This window comes from Lotus japonicus, chromosome 1 (assembly GCF_012489685.1).
Source record: "Lotus japonicus ecotype B-129 chromosome 1, LjGifu_v1.2".
Classification (NCBI taxonomy): Eukaryota; Viridiplantae; Streptophyta; class Magnoliopsida; order Fabales; family Fabaceae; genus Lotus; species Lotus japonicus.
The window spans coordinates 49,268,419-49,285,726 of NC_080041.1; the positions used below are offsets into that span (position 1 = coordinate 49,268,419).

At 36.5% G+C, this 17,308-nt stretch overlaps 2 protein-coding genes across 2 annotated transcripts; both read right to left on the bottom strand.

The window, feature by feature from the left end:
* Nucleotides 1-6,085: 6,085 nt before the first annotated feature.
* Nucleotides 6,086-7,631, bottom strand: LOC130731893 (photosynthetic NDH subunit of subcomplex B 4, chloroplastic). The gene is made up of 6 exons (XM_057584070.1): nt 7,470-7,631; nt 7,333-7,377; nt 7,092-7,251; nt 6,946-7,001; nt 6,687-6,758; nt 6,086-6,417 (listed from the first exon to the last, which is right to left on the bottom strand). Exons 1-6 carry the CDS (start codon nt 7,566-7,568, stop codon nt 6,289-6,291), a joined length of 561 nt encoding a protein of 186 aa, XP_057440053.1. The 5' UTR covers nt 7,569-7,631; the 3' UTR covers nt 6,086-6,288.
* A 7,290-nt stretch (nt 7,632-14,921) lies between these two features.
* On the bottom strand, nt 14,922-16,994 carry LOC130731894 (uncharacterized). Its single transcript, XM_057584072.1, has one exon. The coding sequence runs from the start codon at nt 16,421-16,423 to the stop codon at nt 15,203-15,205; it is 1,221 nt and encodes a 406-aa protein (XP_057440055.1). The 5' UTR covers nt 16,424-16,994; the 3' UTR covers nt 14,922-15,202.
* Between the last annotated feature and the right edge of the window lie 314 nt (nt 16,995-17,308).

Genomic DNA, 17,308 nt, shown 5'->3' on the forward strand with positions numbered 1-17,308 from the left:
CATGATCATCAATGATAGCAACGGTGGGTGTGCTGGACTCTGAAGAATGCACTCCCACAGGCTCCTCCTCTGAGGGGTCCTCATCATCAGAAGATGACGGTGGTGGTGGTGGTTCTAATCCTGGTCCGCAGTGCACTCCGGGTGGCAAGTTGAAACTGACAGTGCACCTCCTCAGCACTCCTTCCATCAAGTGTCCTACTCTGTCTACGCGATCCTCCATGATCCTCCCCGAGTACGTCGCGCGATGACTAGCGGGGTCAATCACCCACGCGCCGGGGTCATCCTGATCTATCATCTCATATCTAGTCCCCCCCGAAGGGTGGACCATTGTGAACCAGTCCGCCAAAGACATATGACAAAGGGCGTAGTCCGCCAAAACACACACAGAAGACGCGAGGGTCAACTCCAAAGAATTATGTAGATAATAATCCCAATAGGTACAGATAAGAGATAGCCGCTTAGGCTTATAAGTCAAAGATAGCATCCTAGGGTTGCATATTCCACAATGAATATAAACGACAGTAATAACAATTAACATGCTTCAAATAGGATTAACAATTATCAATCACACTCAGCAACTAAGTTAGTATGCATGTTGCATGAAATGCAGATGGCGGTTAACCCAGTTAACCAAATGCATTCCGGAAAGGATGGACATCAACGGATCAGCCCTAGCACCAGCCACAGTGGGACCATTTCGGCCCGCGTGCCTCTTATACCAACAACAACGGTAGTCAGATCAGCATAAAACCCGAAGGCCTGCCATTTCGGTCTGCTACTAAGAGTCACCTAACAGCGCTCTTACGCGGAAATCCGGGTCTTATGACCATTTTGGAATCCACCGTGGTCCGGCATCTCACCGTGTTTAAACCACTTAATGAGTGCATGCAATGCAGTGATTAGCCAAACAACGTCTCCGACCTCACTCGACACGTCGCCACGTGTTCTAGCTAAATTAATGTCTCTAAAAGCTTACCCTAAGGTAAAGTCGATTTTGCGACAAAAGACACTTCTTTATAAGAACTCATTATCTCATGATGATCTCCCAATCATCCGACTCATCTCAATCCGATGGTCAAAACTGCTCAACGAGCAAAGAGTATCAACATACTCGGAAACTACCTGTTTCCTGGCTTATCCCTCGGATAGCCCAACAACACAACTGCTCCCAGAGCACAAGAGTATCAACATACTCGAAACTTTATAATTTTCTCAACACTTGGATCCGACGACACTTCTCGTTTTTCCAAAACTAAGATTTGACTCCTAAGCTTTCCTTCGAGATTATTATCATTATTAAAAGATTTAAAGGTTGTTTAAGGTCTTATGAGTTTTTCCTTACAAAATAGTTTCCACTTTTGTCTTATCACAAATCTTATAAGTTCTCGGGATCTCCTAATCCCAAATGACTCCAGAGAATGTCTCGATCCATGAAAAACCATACAAGGCCCGAATCTTCGTTCGTCCTATCAACTTCCTCAAAACTCTCAAAATAAAATCGGCATGACCTGCCCGTTATTCTCACTCTTCAGTATCACAGATATCAGTGAAAAGACATAGTTAAATCAGTACGGTCAACAAACATGTCATATATCAACACATCCTAGAATAATCACGTAGCACTTAGCATATAAAGCATACATCACACATCCTAGATTACCCACTTAGCACATAGCATGTAAGTCAATCTCAAAAGCAGTCAGTAGATGAATCATCTACATTGTCAGCCGAAGCCTCAGAAAACATTTTTCCAATCAACCACAAACAAATGCATAAACAGTAAATCAATGTCGAATGCGTCGACCCTAAGCATTAACTAAGGATTCAGTGAGTAGCCCTCACCTGTAGATTCTCCAGGGTTATCTTCGAAAGTTCCTTCACAATCCGCTCCTTGATCTTCAGGAAATTCTTCGAAAGAACCTTTAGAGTAAAACCACAGAATTCCATCAAAAACTATTAGAAACTCAGTAATCAATACTCACTAAGGCTACACGAAGTAGTATATACTCCGAGGTACAATAATCTAGCGCGAAAGGACAAGTTTTTGAAATAAGAATTTTCTTCCTCCCCCCCTAGGGTGCTCGGCCACTATTGGTAATTAGGTGGGTCGATTTTTCTTCGATCAAACTTGGTTCCTAGGTTATCATTAGTCATAACTAAGGGTATTCTAAACTCGGAAAAATTATCGGATCGAAAACTGTCGCAGGGGTATTTTGGTCAATATTTTTAGCTCAGAATTTCAAAACTGAAATTTCAAAAAGCAAATTGGATGGGGACGTCACCAACGACATTTATGACAACTAATCCTACTAGCACTAAGCTAAGGCGATAGTTTTCAGCCCAAAGGACGAAGCTTTGCCCCAAAATGGGTATTTTAAGCAGAATTGAAACTCAACGGTAGTTTTTCGAGAATCGGCGGAGTATTATTAGCTAAACATGCTCTTGGGTACGTAGGGAAGATGTTTAGATAGAAAAATGGAATTATCAGGATAGTTTTGCAAAAACCTCAAAACTATGAGCACAGAAAGACATAGAGAAAAGCTATGGAAAAGACGATCAGAGGTAAGGATTAGCGACTATACCTCGATACCTTCAAGCAGCAACTGTTGAATCAACGATCAAGCAAGAAATGAAGAAAATCTCTTCTCCTCCTCCCCTTGTGAAACTCGCGGCCTTCTTGGATGAAAATGGTGAAGTTTTGTGATTTTTTTCTCATTTTCATGCTATATATAGAGGTTGGAAAAACGCGGGAAAATGAAAGTTTCGCGATTCCGATTTTTCCGGCTTCATTCTCCGTGAATTCTAAGATATGTTTTGGCGACATAATTCCAAAACTCAAAAGAGGTTTCCTTGTATTTTAGGTGACTAATGCAAAGTCGGTGTAAAACTATTTTACCCGATAAGTTACTTTTTGCATTGAATGTCGGAAGAGAAAACTTCCTTCTAAAGAAAGGTTGAAATCATCAAGAGAAATGGGTGTATGCGTGTGGAATCTTCATTTGAAGCTCCGAATAGAAAAAGTCTTCATCGTCGGTTGATTCTAGGGTTTTGAACTATCAGGGTTTTAGTTTCGGCAAACTTCCGATGATTGGAATCGGACGTTCGTAGATTCTAAGGTTTCGCCTCGAAACGATTGTCGTATAAGGAATAAGAGAAGTTCTAACATTTCTCTGAAGATTTTTGGAATTAATTTCCATCGTGACTTTAAGTGTAAACTAGCTATTTGCTAGGGTTTCTGCCCTAGGTTTAAGCGTATATCGATCGTGCTATCCCTTTTATCGATTTTGATACAATCCTTAGACTTTTCCTGAACTTTCTCCTTCATAAATTTATTTCATTTAGTAAACTCTTGTTCAGGTTTTCCTTTCACGATACATCAACCCTAATCGCGAATAAGAATTTTATTCACTTGGCATAAGCTTAAAAACTTGAGTCTTACAGTCCAAATAAATACAAGAAACCATTTCAAATAGTAATTCAATTTTGTAAAAACACACACTTATGCTTTGTTTGGTAGAGGTGAGTTTGTGAAGAGAGAGATAGGTTGGAGAGAGTTAGAGAAGAGAGAAATCTCATTTTGTGTTTGGTTTGATTTACTGTAGCAGAGAGAGAGAGTATACATGTGGGTCCAATGTGCTTTTAAACCTCTTCTCAAACAGCGAAGAAAGAGGCCAAGGCTGTGCTCTTTTTCTGTTTTCACAATTCTACCCATGAAATGGGGCCATAATGACAGAAAAAGCAACGCCACCAATCTTGCTTTGATGGGGCAAAAGTGTATTTAAATAAAAAAAAAATTTTCTTTTTGTATTATTTATTATCCACCTCATTATTTTTCATCTCTCTCTTCTTTATCTCTATCATACCAAAGAGTAATGATATATACACACCTCATTTTTTAAACACTTCATTTCCACCTCTTTTTATTTCTATCTCTCTCATCTTATCATCTATCAGATCTCATATTTTCTCTCTCTTACTTTTTCTTTTCTTCCTATCTCTCTCACCATTCCACCTCTCCACCTCAAAAGAGAGGTGTGGATAAAACATTATCCCATACGAAACAACCACTTAAATCCACTTTATTTCTTACATATCTCTCTCTACTCAACTTCTCTCTTCTCTACTCTCTCTTCTCTATCTCTCTCTTCACAACCAAACAAAGTGTTAAAGCATGGCCGTACCATTTCTTCTCAAAACGAGATGATGTTAAAAAGTGCAATATTCCTACCTTCATTCCTCTCTCTCCCCTCTCTCTGCCCTATACCAAACAAACACATACTTGTCACCATCCCCTCTAACTCTCTCTTCTTTATCTCTCTCTATTCAAATCTCCTCCACCAAACAAAGTGTTAATGAGGTTCCTTTCCTTTGTCACATTGAGTAATAAAAAAAACTGCAATTGAAAAGGCAATTAAAAAAAACTTCTTTGTTTTTTCACTTTTATTTCAATGTGCATTTCTCACTTCTATTGGATAGAGGAGGGGCCTCCGAAGGTATCTAGCTTTCTGAGGACCGATATATTGACTTCTATGCCGGATTTGATATAATTGATTGTTGAGTTAAAAAAAACAAGTCAAGTAATATCTCATCTTTATACTATAAACAAGTTGATTTTTTTTTTGGTCAATCAAACAAGATGATTATGACTTTCTTGAAACATCACGCAGAGCCTGTCATATTTCAAAAACGAAACAACAATTTGCCAACAAAAGTCCATCGTGAGATAGGCTGCAAGTGTTTTTTTCTAGGGTTAATGGTCAAATTGGTCCCTGTGTTTGTAGTAAATTTTGATTTTAGCCCCTCCCCGAAAAAACTTGTCGATATCTCCTTGCAGTTGCAAGAATTTTGGTATTAGTCCTCGTCGGAGGGCGGAGCTCCGGCGATAGTGCCCAGAGGCAGCCCAGAGCTGACGTGGCTTTATCCACATCATTTTTAATTAAATTTTAATTTTCAGATATTTATTTTCTAATTAAAATAACAAATAGAAACTGAAAAAAATACAAAAACTGAAATTAGTTTCACTAGAAAGAAAGATAAAAAAAACATAAAAACCCCAAAAAACGATAAAAAAATGATGTGGATAAAGCCACGTCAGCTCTGGCATACCACTGGGCACTCTCGCCGAAGCTCCGTCCTTCGGCGATGACTAATACCAAAATGCTTGCAACTGCAGGGAGATATCGGCAATTTTTTTCCGGGGAGGGACTAAAATTAAAATTGACTACAAACACAGGGACCAATTTGACCATTAACCCTTTTTTCTACAACATGATAAATCATTAAAAATTCATATTTTTACGCCAAATGTGCAGTTGCAGGAAGAAGAAAACAACAATTTTTTTGTGTAGAACAAGGAACAACATAATAGAAGAGGGATAGAATTATAGAGTGATACACCTTCCGGTCATATATATATAAGTAAAATACACTTTTTAGATTCATTCATTTAATGAACGTATCTAGTTGTTTTAATGATTAGATACATTCATTAAATGAATGAACCTAAAAAATGTTTTTTGCTTATATATGTGACCGGAGGGTGTAATTTTTTTTTGCTTGTCTAAATGACCCATGTGAAAGTTTGGGTTAAATAACTCATCATCCAATCACATTGGAGATAGGTGAGTTGAAATTTCTATATTTTATTTATTAATTTATTTCCAACTCATTTATCTCCAATGTGATTGGATGATGGGTTATTTAACCAAACTTTCACATGGGTCATTTAAACAACCTTTTAAAAAAAAGTGAAATTATTGTTCCATCCCACACCTCCTAAATTGGGGGAAGCAAAATGATGGAAACGAATAGAATTTGATAGTATACATGCCGCCTCTTTTCATCTCATCTCATCCTTCATTATATACAAATAATGAAACATACAAATATTTCATCTCATCTCACCTGATCCTATCTCACTCCCTACCGTCAATCTAAACATACCCTTAAGGTTATGAATGAAAGATGTCGTGTCTAATTCATTTGTGATTTTCTCGTGTTAACTCAATATGACGATCTTCCAGAATTTTATGTATCTCGCGGCCCAACAATTAGCAGAGAAGATTAAATACTCCAAAGAAGGCAATTTGAGAAATAATCTAAATTTAAAGTATGAAGTTGTACATTTGAATATTTATTTGCAAATTTATCTAATCAATAGGATTAAGGTCCATTCCACCCATCGAATTATATAGCGACCCCATATTTTCAAAGTAATAAACGGTGGTTTAACAATGAAGCATAAAAATTTGCTCCTATAATGAACTTTATATACACATTGATGAAACATCACTTGAATACTTCCTCTTTCGTGCTTACTTCTTCAAGTTCTTTCAACCCTCCAACCTTTTGCTCTATCTCCTCAATCAACTCCTCGCGCCACAGAGCTTCTCTGGCTTCTGCTTCCATAATCTCTTGCTGCATAGCCCATAATAATACCCGCAATGAAGGTTCTGTTTTGCTATGTGTAAGATATATGCGTTTAGCTGTGGTTTTAAATTGCGGTTATGGTTGCGTCTAGATTTTTGAAAATACAGAAAATTAATAGTGGACAAATACGGTTAATGCGTTCACAATAGACTCGAAAAACTTTGATATTGCATTGTAATTGCATTTGAAACCGCAATTTAAAACCATGTATTTAGTGCAACACTATTACATTAATAAAATTCATTGAAGTTACTTACCTTCTCATAGATCCAGTTGCCAGTACCATCTCCTCCATCTCCCCTATATGTTTCTGAGTCGTAGTATGGATCCTAAATCATATCAAATATACACAATGGCTAATAGCATGTTTGGATGACATTTACTTTATCAGGATCAATTTTAAAACTCCGAAGCTACTCATAAAAGTTTCTCTAATAATCGATTCTGTTTTCAGAATTAATTTTAGAAAGATTTCCAAACATGGACTAAATTTGAATAGAAGGATAAGTGCTTTACCTTCATGGAACCAAAGACCAAGCATCCCCACACAGTGAACATTATGTACCAAGAATCTGCAACAGAAAGGGTACCAATGAGTAGTCAAATTGAAATTCCAAGGAGAGAAAATAGAGACATAAAGAAGGGAGTATTTTAAGACTTACAGACATTCTTAATTTGGCCATCACTAAGATGCCAAATTGTTTTCTCAGTGATCATATCTCTCTGCCCTTCCATTTGCTCTACTAGAATTGCCATCAGTGGCCAATCTGGCAAGGCATTCACTTTACACAAAGATGCTCTCTTGCATTTACTCTCAAAGACCTTTTTACAAACACACATGTGTTATCAAGATTTAAGAGTTTAAACTGAACCTGGTTTCCATTTTTAATTCAAACTACTTACCTGCCACGATCTGTGAAAGAGGGTGGAGTTTGAATGCAGCTTAGGCTGCAAAAAGATTGTCAAATTCATTTTTATGCTTTGAAACTAACTTGGGAAACTCAAGAGATAAAATGTACAACAAATTAGGAATACTTTACCAGTCTTGAAGACGGGTTCACATCAAATCTCTTTGTTTGTAGACATGAGCAATGAATATGTGACTTGAAAACGGTGAAACCCATGATAGCTTCAGCCATTGCCTTGAACAGTGTGGAACTGTAAAGTGTTTGCTATATGCTGGTCCTTACATATATGGGATAGAGTGGATAAGAAGATAGTGAAGAACCACCCTTCAAGTAACATGTTTCCAACAATTTGGACTATAGTGGAATTACACAAACTAATTCATCAAAATTATCTCCGTATTCTCTCCGATATTTATATATATAATTATCCTTTTGCTTAAAAAAAAAAGACATTGTTAACTTTTTTTTTTATGCTTCGGAAAACATTGTTAACTATTATTTACTGATTACATTCTTTTTTTTCCCTGAAGAAAAAATACTAAGCATCAGACTAAAAAGGACAAGGAGACAAATCCTCACACAAATCTATCCTAAGCAGATGATGGCACTCGCCAAATGGGTAAGAAAAAACATGATTCCCAAACAGGAATTGTAAAGCAGCTCTAGCAAGTCAATCAGATACCAAATTGAATTTTTCTAGGCACAAAGGAAAAGCTGATGCCACCATGAATAGCGACTCCATGAGCAATCTACTCCAATATTGCATTCTATTTTTATCATATCTCCTTTAGAGCATCTCCAATAGTGAGTATTTTATCAAATAGTTACTCGGAATTACTTATCAAAAACCAATTGCATAAAACAACTTGAGGAACATGAGTAATGACTTTCATTCCATGATAACAAAATTGAGTAACCGAACTAACGACATAAAACAAAATTGAGGAACATGAGTAACAACCACAAATTCATTCCCTGGTAACAATTGAATAACGCCACCACTAACAATAAAGAAAAGAAAACATTCATTTCCTGGTAACAATTGAATACGCCCCAACTAACAAAAAAAAGAAAAGAAAACACGTAACAGCAAATGACAAATGCTAATGTCTTCTAACTAGAACATTAATTTCTTTTTCTTTTTCCTTTTTTAGTCCTCTGTGCGTGCAATTCATCAATGGTACAGGACTCAACTTCTCATCTCCTTTTTTCTAGCCTTGTAGAGTATTCCTCCAAAGAAGTGCCATTTGGATTCATATCTCATTTTTTGAAAGGGTCATGCTTGTAAGTATCGAAAAATCGGGACTGCAAATGAATATTTGTGTGAATAAAAACCAATTTATCAGCCCTTTCAAAGTTGAGCCTATTCCTCTTGACGTTGTGAATGTAAGCATAAGTACTCCAATTTCTTTTAGCTTAAGAGCTACTTATAGGTTGAGATAAATCTCTTTTTACAACCTCTGCTAGTTCAGGAGTTTCAAAACCATAAGTAGACGCCAATCAATAGCATCCATGGTCACAACATCTACTTGGGCAGCTTCCATTGCACATATGCATTTTTCATGTGAAAAGTTGCAAATTGATCTTTTAAAAGCTTCCGCTCCTTTGCATTTTCAGATATTTTTTCAAAAGCTTGCATTACTGGCAGTGATCACTTCTTTATTCTTGTTTGGAGCCTTTCTACCTATACCTCCTGTCTCAACGTATCCAATGTCATGAAATCTAGGGGTTAATGCAAAACCAAGGCAGTGAATAGTGTAATTCATTTTTGTCCACCTTTCAGTAATTAGGCTTTCCATTTTGGAATAGGAATCTGCATATTTGTTTATGATCATTACCTCATTTATTTCTCCAAGCATGATATCCATCTTTTCATTAAACTCTCCCATTTTTTGACATTCACCATCAGCAAACTTAATCAACAAATAAATTGGTTTTGTTATGTTGATCACATTTTCAACTTCCTCCCAAAAGCTGTCATTGCGAATAGTTTCAACAACTAAAACACCCATATTTCTAGTATTCTCATATCCCTTTTTTACCCATTCTCTCCAAGAATTCAAAACAACGGTAGTAGAAAGAGCCTCTCTACATTCATAAAGCCTCCTCAGTAAAATATAGTGTGATGTAAATCTAGTCTTTGCAACTTTTAGCAATTCAAGATCTGAATTTGCTCTAAAAATTGCTAAGGCCTGACTGTGATTAATTATGTACTTTACTATGTTCTTTCCCTGTTTGTAAGTGTTTCTCAGCCAATCAAAATTTTCAGCAAAATCTTTGTATATTAAATTCAAACTGTGAACACAAAGAGACAAAAAAATGTACGTGTGTGTACCTTTTGTATTTCTCTCCAATAGCCTTGCAATTTGCGGCGTTATCAATCACCACTTGTAGAACATTAGATGACCCAACTTCTCCAATGGCTCTGAGTAGATATTGAGCAATAGCAACCCCAGTTTTTTCAACTCCACAAAAGTCCTCTGCATACATAAACATTGCTGCTCTACTATTCACAACAAGAACATTAATCAACGACATCTGCTTCACGTTGCTCCACCCATTTGAAACAATAGAAACTCCTTGATGATACCAAGTGTCTTTGATAGGAGCTAAATCTTTCTCAACACTTCTCTTGCATCCAACAAAATAGTTCTTGCCTTTTCAAAAGAAGGCGGTTTGTAACCTTTAGGCCCCTTATTTATGACTTCTAACATTTGAACAAATTGTGGATTTCTTAAGACATTGAATGGAATCTCATTAGCACAAAGACCTCTCATCCTTTTCATATCAACATCTGTCCTTTCCATATGGTGGAAAGAAGCTTCAACAGGCTTGGATGGTCCATATTGTTTCTTGCTAATTGTAGAACTCTTCAAAGATAAAGATTGTCGCAACCAGAATTGCAGCGGGACGGCGCTACAAACATTAAAATTCAGAAGAGTCGCCATCAACATTTTTAAAGAGGGAAAACGTTAGAAAACCCATATGAATACAGTCTTCGAAACCAAAAGCGGGTCCGAGAGTCAGTTACGCGTAGGGAAGGTACTAGCACCCTAAGAGTCAATTTATAAATGGTTACCCTAATTAATTGTGTGAAAGAAAATAGCTTTTTATTTATTTCACCCCAAAAAAATGATTTTGATTAAAGATTAGTTTATATTTTATTAAGAAAACAAAAGATTATTTATAAATTTGGCTTGACGGTTGTTGATGCCCGCTCCTACGTATCCCCAAAGTATGATGGAGATTTCAAAACCACGTAATTCTTGAAACATTTTTATTTGGTTTGTGTTTTTTTATTTTGAAAAGATTTGGCATATTAATATGTCTTATTTGTGTAGAAAAGAGATCATTTTAAATTGGTGGGTGTATTTTATTTAAAAAAAAAACAGCCATCAACGTTTTTTATCATGTTACTTTAAATTCAGATTCAAAATATTGTGTTTTGATTATCTACGGGAGAGTAAGAAATTTCACAGCATCTAATATATACTTGAAAGAAATTTATAACTTTTAAGTAAGAAACAAATCCCTTATAGAAAGAACAAATCCTAAGTTGCCAAGAAAAAATAAAAACGTATCTTTTGTTAAAACAGAAATCAGCAAGGAAAAAAGAAAAAGCACAACACATACAAATAACATGTCTTCCAAGAGGGTGTATCCTCATCTTCCAGTGGAGGTAATCTTCATCCTTCGTTATGGAAAAAGTTCTGGAGGTCTGAGGCCTTGCCTCGGTGCAAGGAGCTTGCCTGGCGAGCAATCAAAGGGATTCTTCCTGTTCGAGTGAGCCTCAGGATTCGTGGAATGGATGTTGATGTTCGGTGCCCCTTGTGTGGTTGTGAAGAGGAAACGAATGATCATGTGTTTGTGTGCTGTCCGGCGGTGCAACCGTTGTGGTTTGCTTCGCCGCTGGCAATTCGGGTGGCTTCTTTTTCGTCCTTGAATGAGTTGGCGGTGGCGTCTTGTCTACGGCGGAGGAGGACTTCATACCGGTTTTCCAGGCTTGGTTGTATACATTGTGGGAGGCTAGGAATGCTTTGATTTTCAACAACAAACCTGTTTCCATGGAGTCCCTGTTGCAGAGGTTGTCGACGCTTTTGGAGATGCCCACACCAGTTCATGCACCTGTGGGGCGAGCGCAACGGGACATGGCTTCTTCCTGGTCGTGGCCTCAACGAGGAACGACAAAGGTTAATGTTGATGCGTCTTTTCGTGCGGATGGAGGAGCCAGTTATGGTTTGGTGGCTCGGAATTATCTAGGGGAGGTACTTGCGGTGGAGACCTCCCATACAGCTCCGGCTTTGTCCGCGACGCTCGCTGAGGCACAAGGAATTCGTTGGGCAATGGTGATGGCACGAGATCTTGGGTTCATGAAACTGTGCCTTGAGACTGATAATTTGCAGGTCTTTAATGGTTGGAGAAGCTCTTCTCCAGGCAGCTCTTATTTATTTTCTATTTTAGCGGATTGTCATAGATTAGTTTCTCAATTTACTTCTGTTTCTATTTCTTTTATACGCCGGAATGGCAACGCAGTTGCAGACTATTTAGCACGGCATGCTTCTTCTTATCCGGGGGCTGTCTGGATTGAAGAAGCTCCGCCTGAAGTGATTCCACTTGTGGATGCTGATGTTATGGCTTCTATGCCCCACTCTAATTAATATATCTATCCTTTATTTCAAAAAAAAAAAAAATGTCTTCCAAAGAGGCATTTAGATTTTGGAGGAAAGAGAAACCCATCAAACGTGGTGATATTAATTTTGACACAATGAAATCATATTATCTAGCAAGAGAAGGTTGAGCGTAAACCAAACCTTTTCAATCACCTGGTTGATGATTTTGTTGCTGGAAATTAGCACTCACACTCACACTTAATATCTTGTATTTTAAAGTTGCTGTTCAAAGTCGGAACTACAACTCAGAAATGAACACTCAGTTTTTTCTCACTTTCTACCTCTCTCTGAACATGATCACCACACAAAACCCCCCTCTCTGTTTATAGCATGTCTAGGGTTTCTTTCTCACCACTCCTAAAATATTCTTGGGAATCATCCTTCACCATTCTTGGAGAGGAAGAAAAGCTCATCTAGAACAATCTAGTTTATTTTTGGTATTTATTATTTATTTTCGTATTTATTTATTTAATTAATATTATAATTCTGAAATCATTTAAATAATTACTATTAATTAAATTAATTTTATTAAAAGTAGGACAAAATTAGGTGTTCACAATTGCCCCTCTTTACTTGTTATTTTTCATAGGCAATATGAGTAACAATTGTTATCAAATTGCTATGATAAATAAAAGTAAAGATATGAACTTTTATTTTGTCCCGCAACTCTATCGTCAAAGTGACTAAGCGCACATGAGACCGAGAAACAAAAACTCAAATAAATGGCGGAACCACTACGTGGTCTTCCGAAAAAAGAAAAGTGAGATAGGTCACCATTACGTGGTCTCTTGAGAAAAAGAAAAGATTTGCGGAACCACTACGTGGTCTTCCGAAAAATTAGAAATGAAGTTAGGAACCACTACGTGGTCTTCCTAAAGAAGAAGAGCGAGATAGGGGACCACTGCGTGGTCTCTTGAGAAAAGAGTTGCGGAACCACTACGTGGTCTTCCGAAAAAGAAAAGAGAAGCGAAACCACTAAGTGGTCTCTGAGCGGGGTACACTACGTGTACCCTGGATAGACATTGACTCACTACTTGCGCCATTGGACGGGTGCACTACGTGGACCCTTGACTTGATGCGTAACCACTATGTGGTCTTCCGAAAGAAAAGAGATGTGAAACCACTACTTGGTTTTTTAGCGAGTGCATTACGTGCTTGACGAACGCACTGTCGCGGGTGCGTGTCAAAGTATTTTTGCTTTGAATGCAGTACAAGGTGTTAACACCAGGATCGTTCTCACAAGGACTTGATAAATTATTAATTGATATTAGAATAAAACAAAAAACCTAAAAGGGGTTGATTGATTGGATTGAAAAGTAACAAAGCAATAACTAAATAGACTAGACAGAAGAGAGAAAGCGTTAGTCATCGGATTATAACATTCAAGTGCAACAAACCTTCATTGGTTACAAAAGATTAATTCTTCCTTATTGTTTCCCTAATTCGTGAGAGTTGATTAACTAAGCGAAAATCAATTTACAGTTTCCTAAACTAAGCGATTAAGGAACAGTTACGAACTAACATGAACTAAGCGAACATGCATCAACTCTTATTTCTAAAACTACGGAATTAAGCTCTTTTCTATGAATAATCCAAATAAGCACTAATGGTCAAAACATGGCTAAGTCATAACAATTAAGCACAAAAATGTATATAATGAAGCTTAGAAAGACACACGTAAAGTGCATCAATTATGCGCTTATCAAATACCCCCACACTTAACCTTTTGCACTCCTGGGCAAAACTTAACTTCAAAGAAGATTCAGAAAATCAATTATGATAACAAGTACTTCCTAAAACATAAAAACTCAGCTCACACTTATCTTTGAGAAGTATAAATTCAGGTTTATGAGCAAGAAAACAACCACTTCATTTTCCACAAAGATTAGACAAATTAGATTCCATCACCTACATTCCAAGCCAACAAGAAATTTCAAATTGAACATCAAAGTTGGATGCAAGTGTTATACTCTCTACTCTCAAGTGTTTGGGCTTGTGTTTAATCATGCTTAAGCAACTCTCATCATCTCATGAAAACATGCATCTATCATAGGCTTGACAAGATTCTAACACACCAATTAAATTGAACAAATGCATACAAAGATCAAAGGACTTTTGAAGGTTGTAATGAGGCTAAGGTCAAGGAAGGATTTATGAAAGATATTCAGAGTTAAGACCTTAGGAAAAATAAGAGCAATGGGGAATAATTCAAAGTAAACTTACTCACAACCCTAAGAATTAACACATTCTTCATTTTCACAACTTTATTTACAACTTTCACTTCCTTTTCTTTCTTGAGTACCTTCCTTCACTCTGTAACTTCTCTTCTTCTTCTTTTTTTCCTTTCTTTCTTGCATTTTTTCCTTTTCAGCATTTCCATTTTTTTTCTTTCAACTTTTTTTCAGCTTGCTTACAATTTATCCACAAGGAAGATACCTCTTTTGAGCAACTTAGACCATGCATTCAAATAATTCACCCCCACACTTATTGAATACTCATTCCCAAGACAATTCCAAAGCTCTTACATTCCCTAAGGTAAGGTATCATCATTGTTTTTCACTTAGGCTTGTAATGAGCTACAAAAGAATAGAGATATTAGGCTCAAAGGGGTTAACACAAAGGTTAAAACAAGCAAGGTAAGCTTTTTAGGACAATAGCTTATTGAAAAAGAATGCCTTATCACATCAAAGTATGAAAATGAACAACAATTTGAGTCATAATCAAGTCAAGTTCTGCAGTGCATATAAACATGAGGAAATCACACAAGAAAGAAGAGAATCATGGCAAAGATATTACCATTCAAGTGTTTGGTCCAAAATCTCACAAGGTAATCTCACATGACAAGCATATAACACAACAAATCCAACATATCAATTCTCAGTGCAAATCATGATGAACTCAAAATGCAAGCAACTTCATCCAAAAAAAACATGAAACTTAACAGAAAAGTGGTTACATTGCTCACAAACTCAGCATCTCTAAAACTCAATGTAAAAGTGTGTACTCTTTTATTGAAAACAATAATAAAAAAACAAATAAATTGAAATTGCAAACTATCCTAACTGAGGTTCTACTACTCCTAAATACGATTCCCACCCCCACACTTAAATCACACATTGTCCTCAATGTGAGGCACAAATCATCAAATAAATTAGACAAGTGTAATAAAAGAGAAAGGTTAGGAAAAACCAGGGATCAAGGGAGTTGGCGAGGCATGAAACCGGGTAATGCTCTGAATCTGCTATCACCCGGGTCCGGTGGAGGCCTTGCATTAAGAGGAAGCTCATAGTCTTGAGGCACAACAACAACAATCCACAAGTCAGGTGGCTTTGGAGGGATCTCATCTGCAACAATCTTAACAAACCCAAACTGTTTTCTAGCACCTTCAGCATGACTCATGACAATGTTCAGTTTGAGTGAAAACTTTTTTCGAGCATGTGTCCAACCTGAAATAAGAGTAAATGAAAAATCAGTACATTCAACAATCAACTCTTTGTCTGGAGGTTTCGGTAGAGGTTTCAAAAAGTATTCCTCCATTGAGGTTGGCTTCTTGCAATCAACAAACTCTCCAATAAGCACGACTTTTTCAAAAATATCTAGATTAATTAACAGCGGCTCATGTGGAAAAATTGCTAATTTAGATCCACGTTCTACATCCATCTTCTTAACTTCATCCACTGCAAAACACTTCTTGAAATCATCCAACACTTCACCATGATACATCTTCTCATTCTCATAAGTTCTTTGTGGAAGAGGGAGATGTATTTCTTGTTGGTTGGCTTCATCATTAGAATCAGCATCAGAAGCAAAATCAACTTCAAACTCACTAACATCACTAGAACCATTAGTCTTAGCATCAAGATGAGTATCATCACAAGGATTAACTTCATCATCAATCTCTGCATCAGCTTCATGTTGCAATGTGGGAGCGCGTGCAACAAGCTCGTTAACTGGAGCTTGTAAATTTGCAGTATCTTGCAGGTGTTGATCAGCATTTGCATTGAGATTTGCAGACATTTGGTTCAACATGTCTTGAATTTCTTGCAATATGGAAGGTTCCTCGTGTCGAGGTTGTTGAAACTGGGCTTGGTTTGCTTCATATTGCTTTGAAAGGTCTTCCAAAAATTGGGGTGGATCATTCCAAGGTTGATGAAATTCCTCTTGTGAATGATGTGGATCATGAAATGGATATTGAAATTCCTCTTGCGGATAGTAGCATGGTGGTGCATAAATAGACTGTTGGAATTGCCCTTGTGGATGATAGCAAGGTGGGTCACACCAAATATTTTCATAATTCTCTTGTGGATAGCATTGAGGTGACTCAAACTGTTGTTGATAGCTCTTGAGCAACATTTGTGTAACAGAAAATTGTATCTCGTCGAGTTTGGCTTCTAGCTTATCAAGTTTAGCTTCCATCACTGCAAAAGCTCCACAAAGTAACACTTGTGTTCCGTTTTTTTTTTCACCACAGCAAAAATAAAACAAAAAAAAAGTTATTGGAAAAGAAAAAAAAACAAGAAAAACACGTTAGTAAAAAAAAAGAATAATAAAAGAAAAAAAAAAGAAAGAGTTAGTAAAAACGAAACCTGAAACAATAAAAAAAAAGTTAGTAAAAAAAATCTAGTAATAATAATAAGAAGAATAATAAAGAAGGGAAAGAAGATAGAAAAGATAGCAAAATAAAATAAAAGAGAGAAAAGATAGAGAAATAAGAAAGAGATAGTGATATAAAAATAAAAGATAGGAAAGAGAATTAGAAGATATGAGATAGAGATAAAAGATATGAGATAGATATATAAGATATAGATATAAAATAAAAACAACCAACAATCTATTAAATAAAAAAAATCTAATATATAAAAAAATCTAATCCTAACCGCTAGCCCTTTTTTTTTTTTTTTTTATAAAAACGAAAATAAAATAAATAAAACAAAAAAAATAAATAAAAATACTCTAAAAACAATTAATAATCACCGAAGTCACCGGCAACGGCGCCAATTTGACGAACGCACTGTCGCGGGTGCGTGTCAAAGTATTTTTGCTTTGAATGCAGTACAAGGTGTTAACACCAGGATCGTTATCACAAGGACTTGATAAATTATTAATTGATATTAGAATAAAACAAAAAACCTAAAAGGGGTTGATTGATTGGATTGAAAAGTAACAAAGCAATAACTAAATAGACTAGACAGAAGAGAGAAAGCGTTAGTCATCGGATTATAACATTCAAGTGCAACAAACCTTCATTTATTACAAAAGATTAATTCTTCCTTATTGTTTCCCTAATTCGTGAGAGTTGAT

Coding starts and splice junctions, on each gene's coding strand:
- LOC130731893 (XM_057584070.1), bottom strand. CDS start 7,568: ATGGCTGAAGCTATCATGGGTTTCACCGTTTTCAAGTCACATATTCAT. Junction 7,252..7,332: donor TCTTTCACAGATCGTGGCAG/GTAAGTAGTTTG, acceptor GTTTGTAAAAAG/GTCTTTGAGAGTAAATGCAA. Junction 7,002..7,091: donor TGGCCAAATTAAGAATGTCT/GTAAGTCTTAAA, acceptor TTTCTGTTGCAG/ATTCTTGGTACATAATGTTC.
- LOC130731894 (XM_057584072.1), bottom strand. CDS start 16,423: ATGGAAGCTAAACTTGATAAGCTAGAAGCCAAACTCGACGAGATACAA.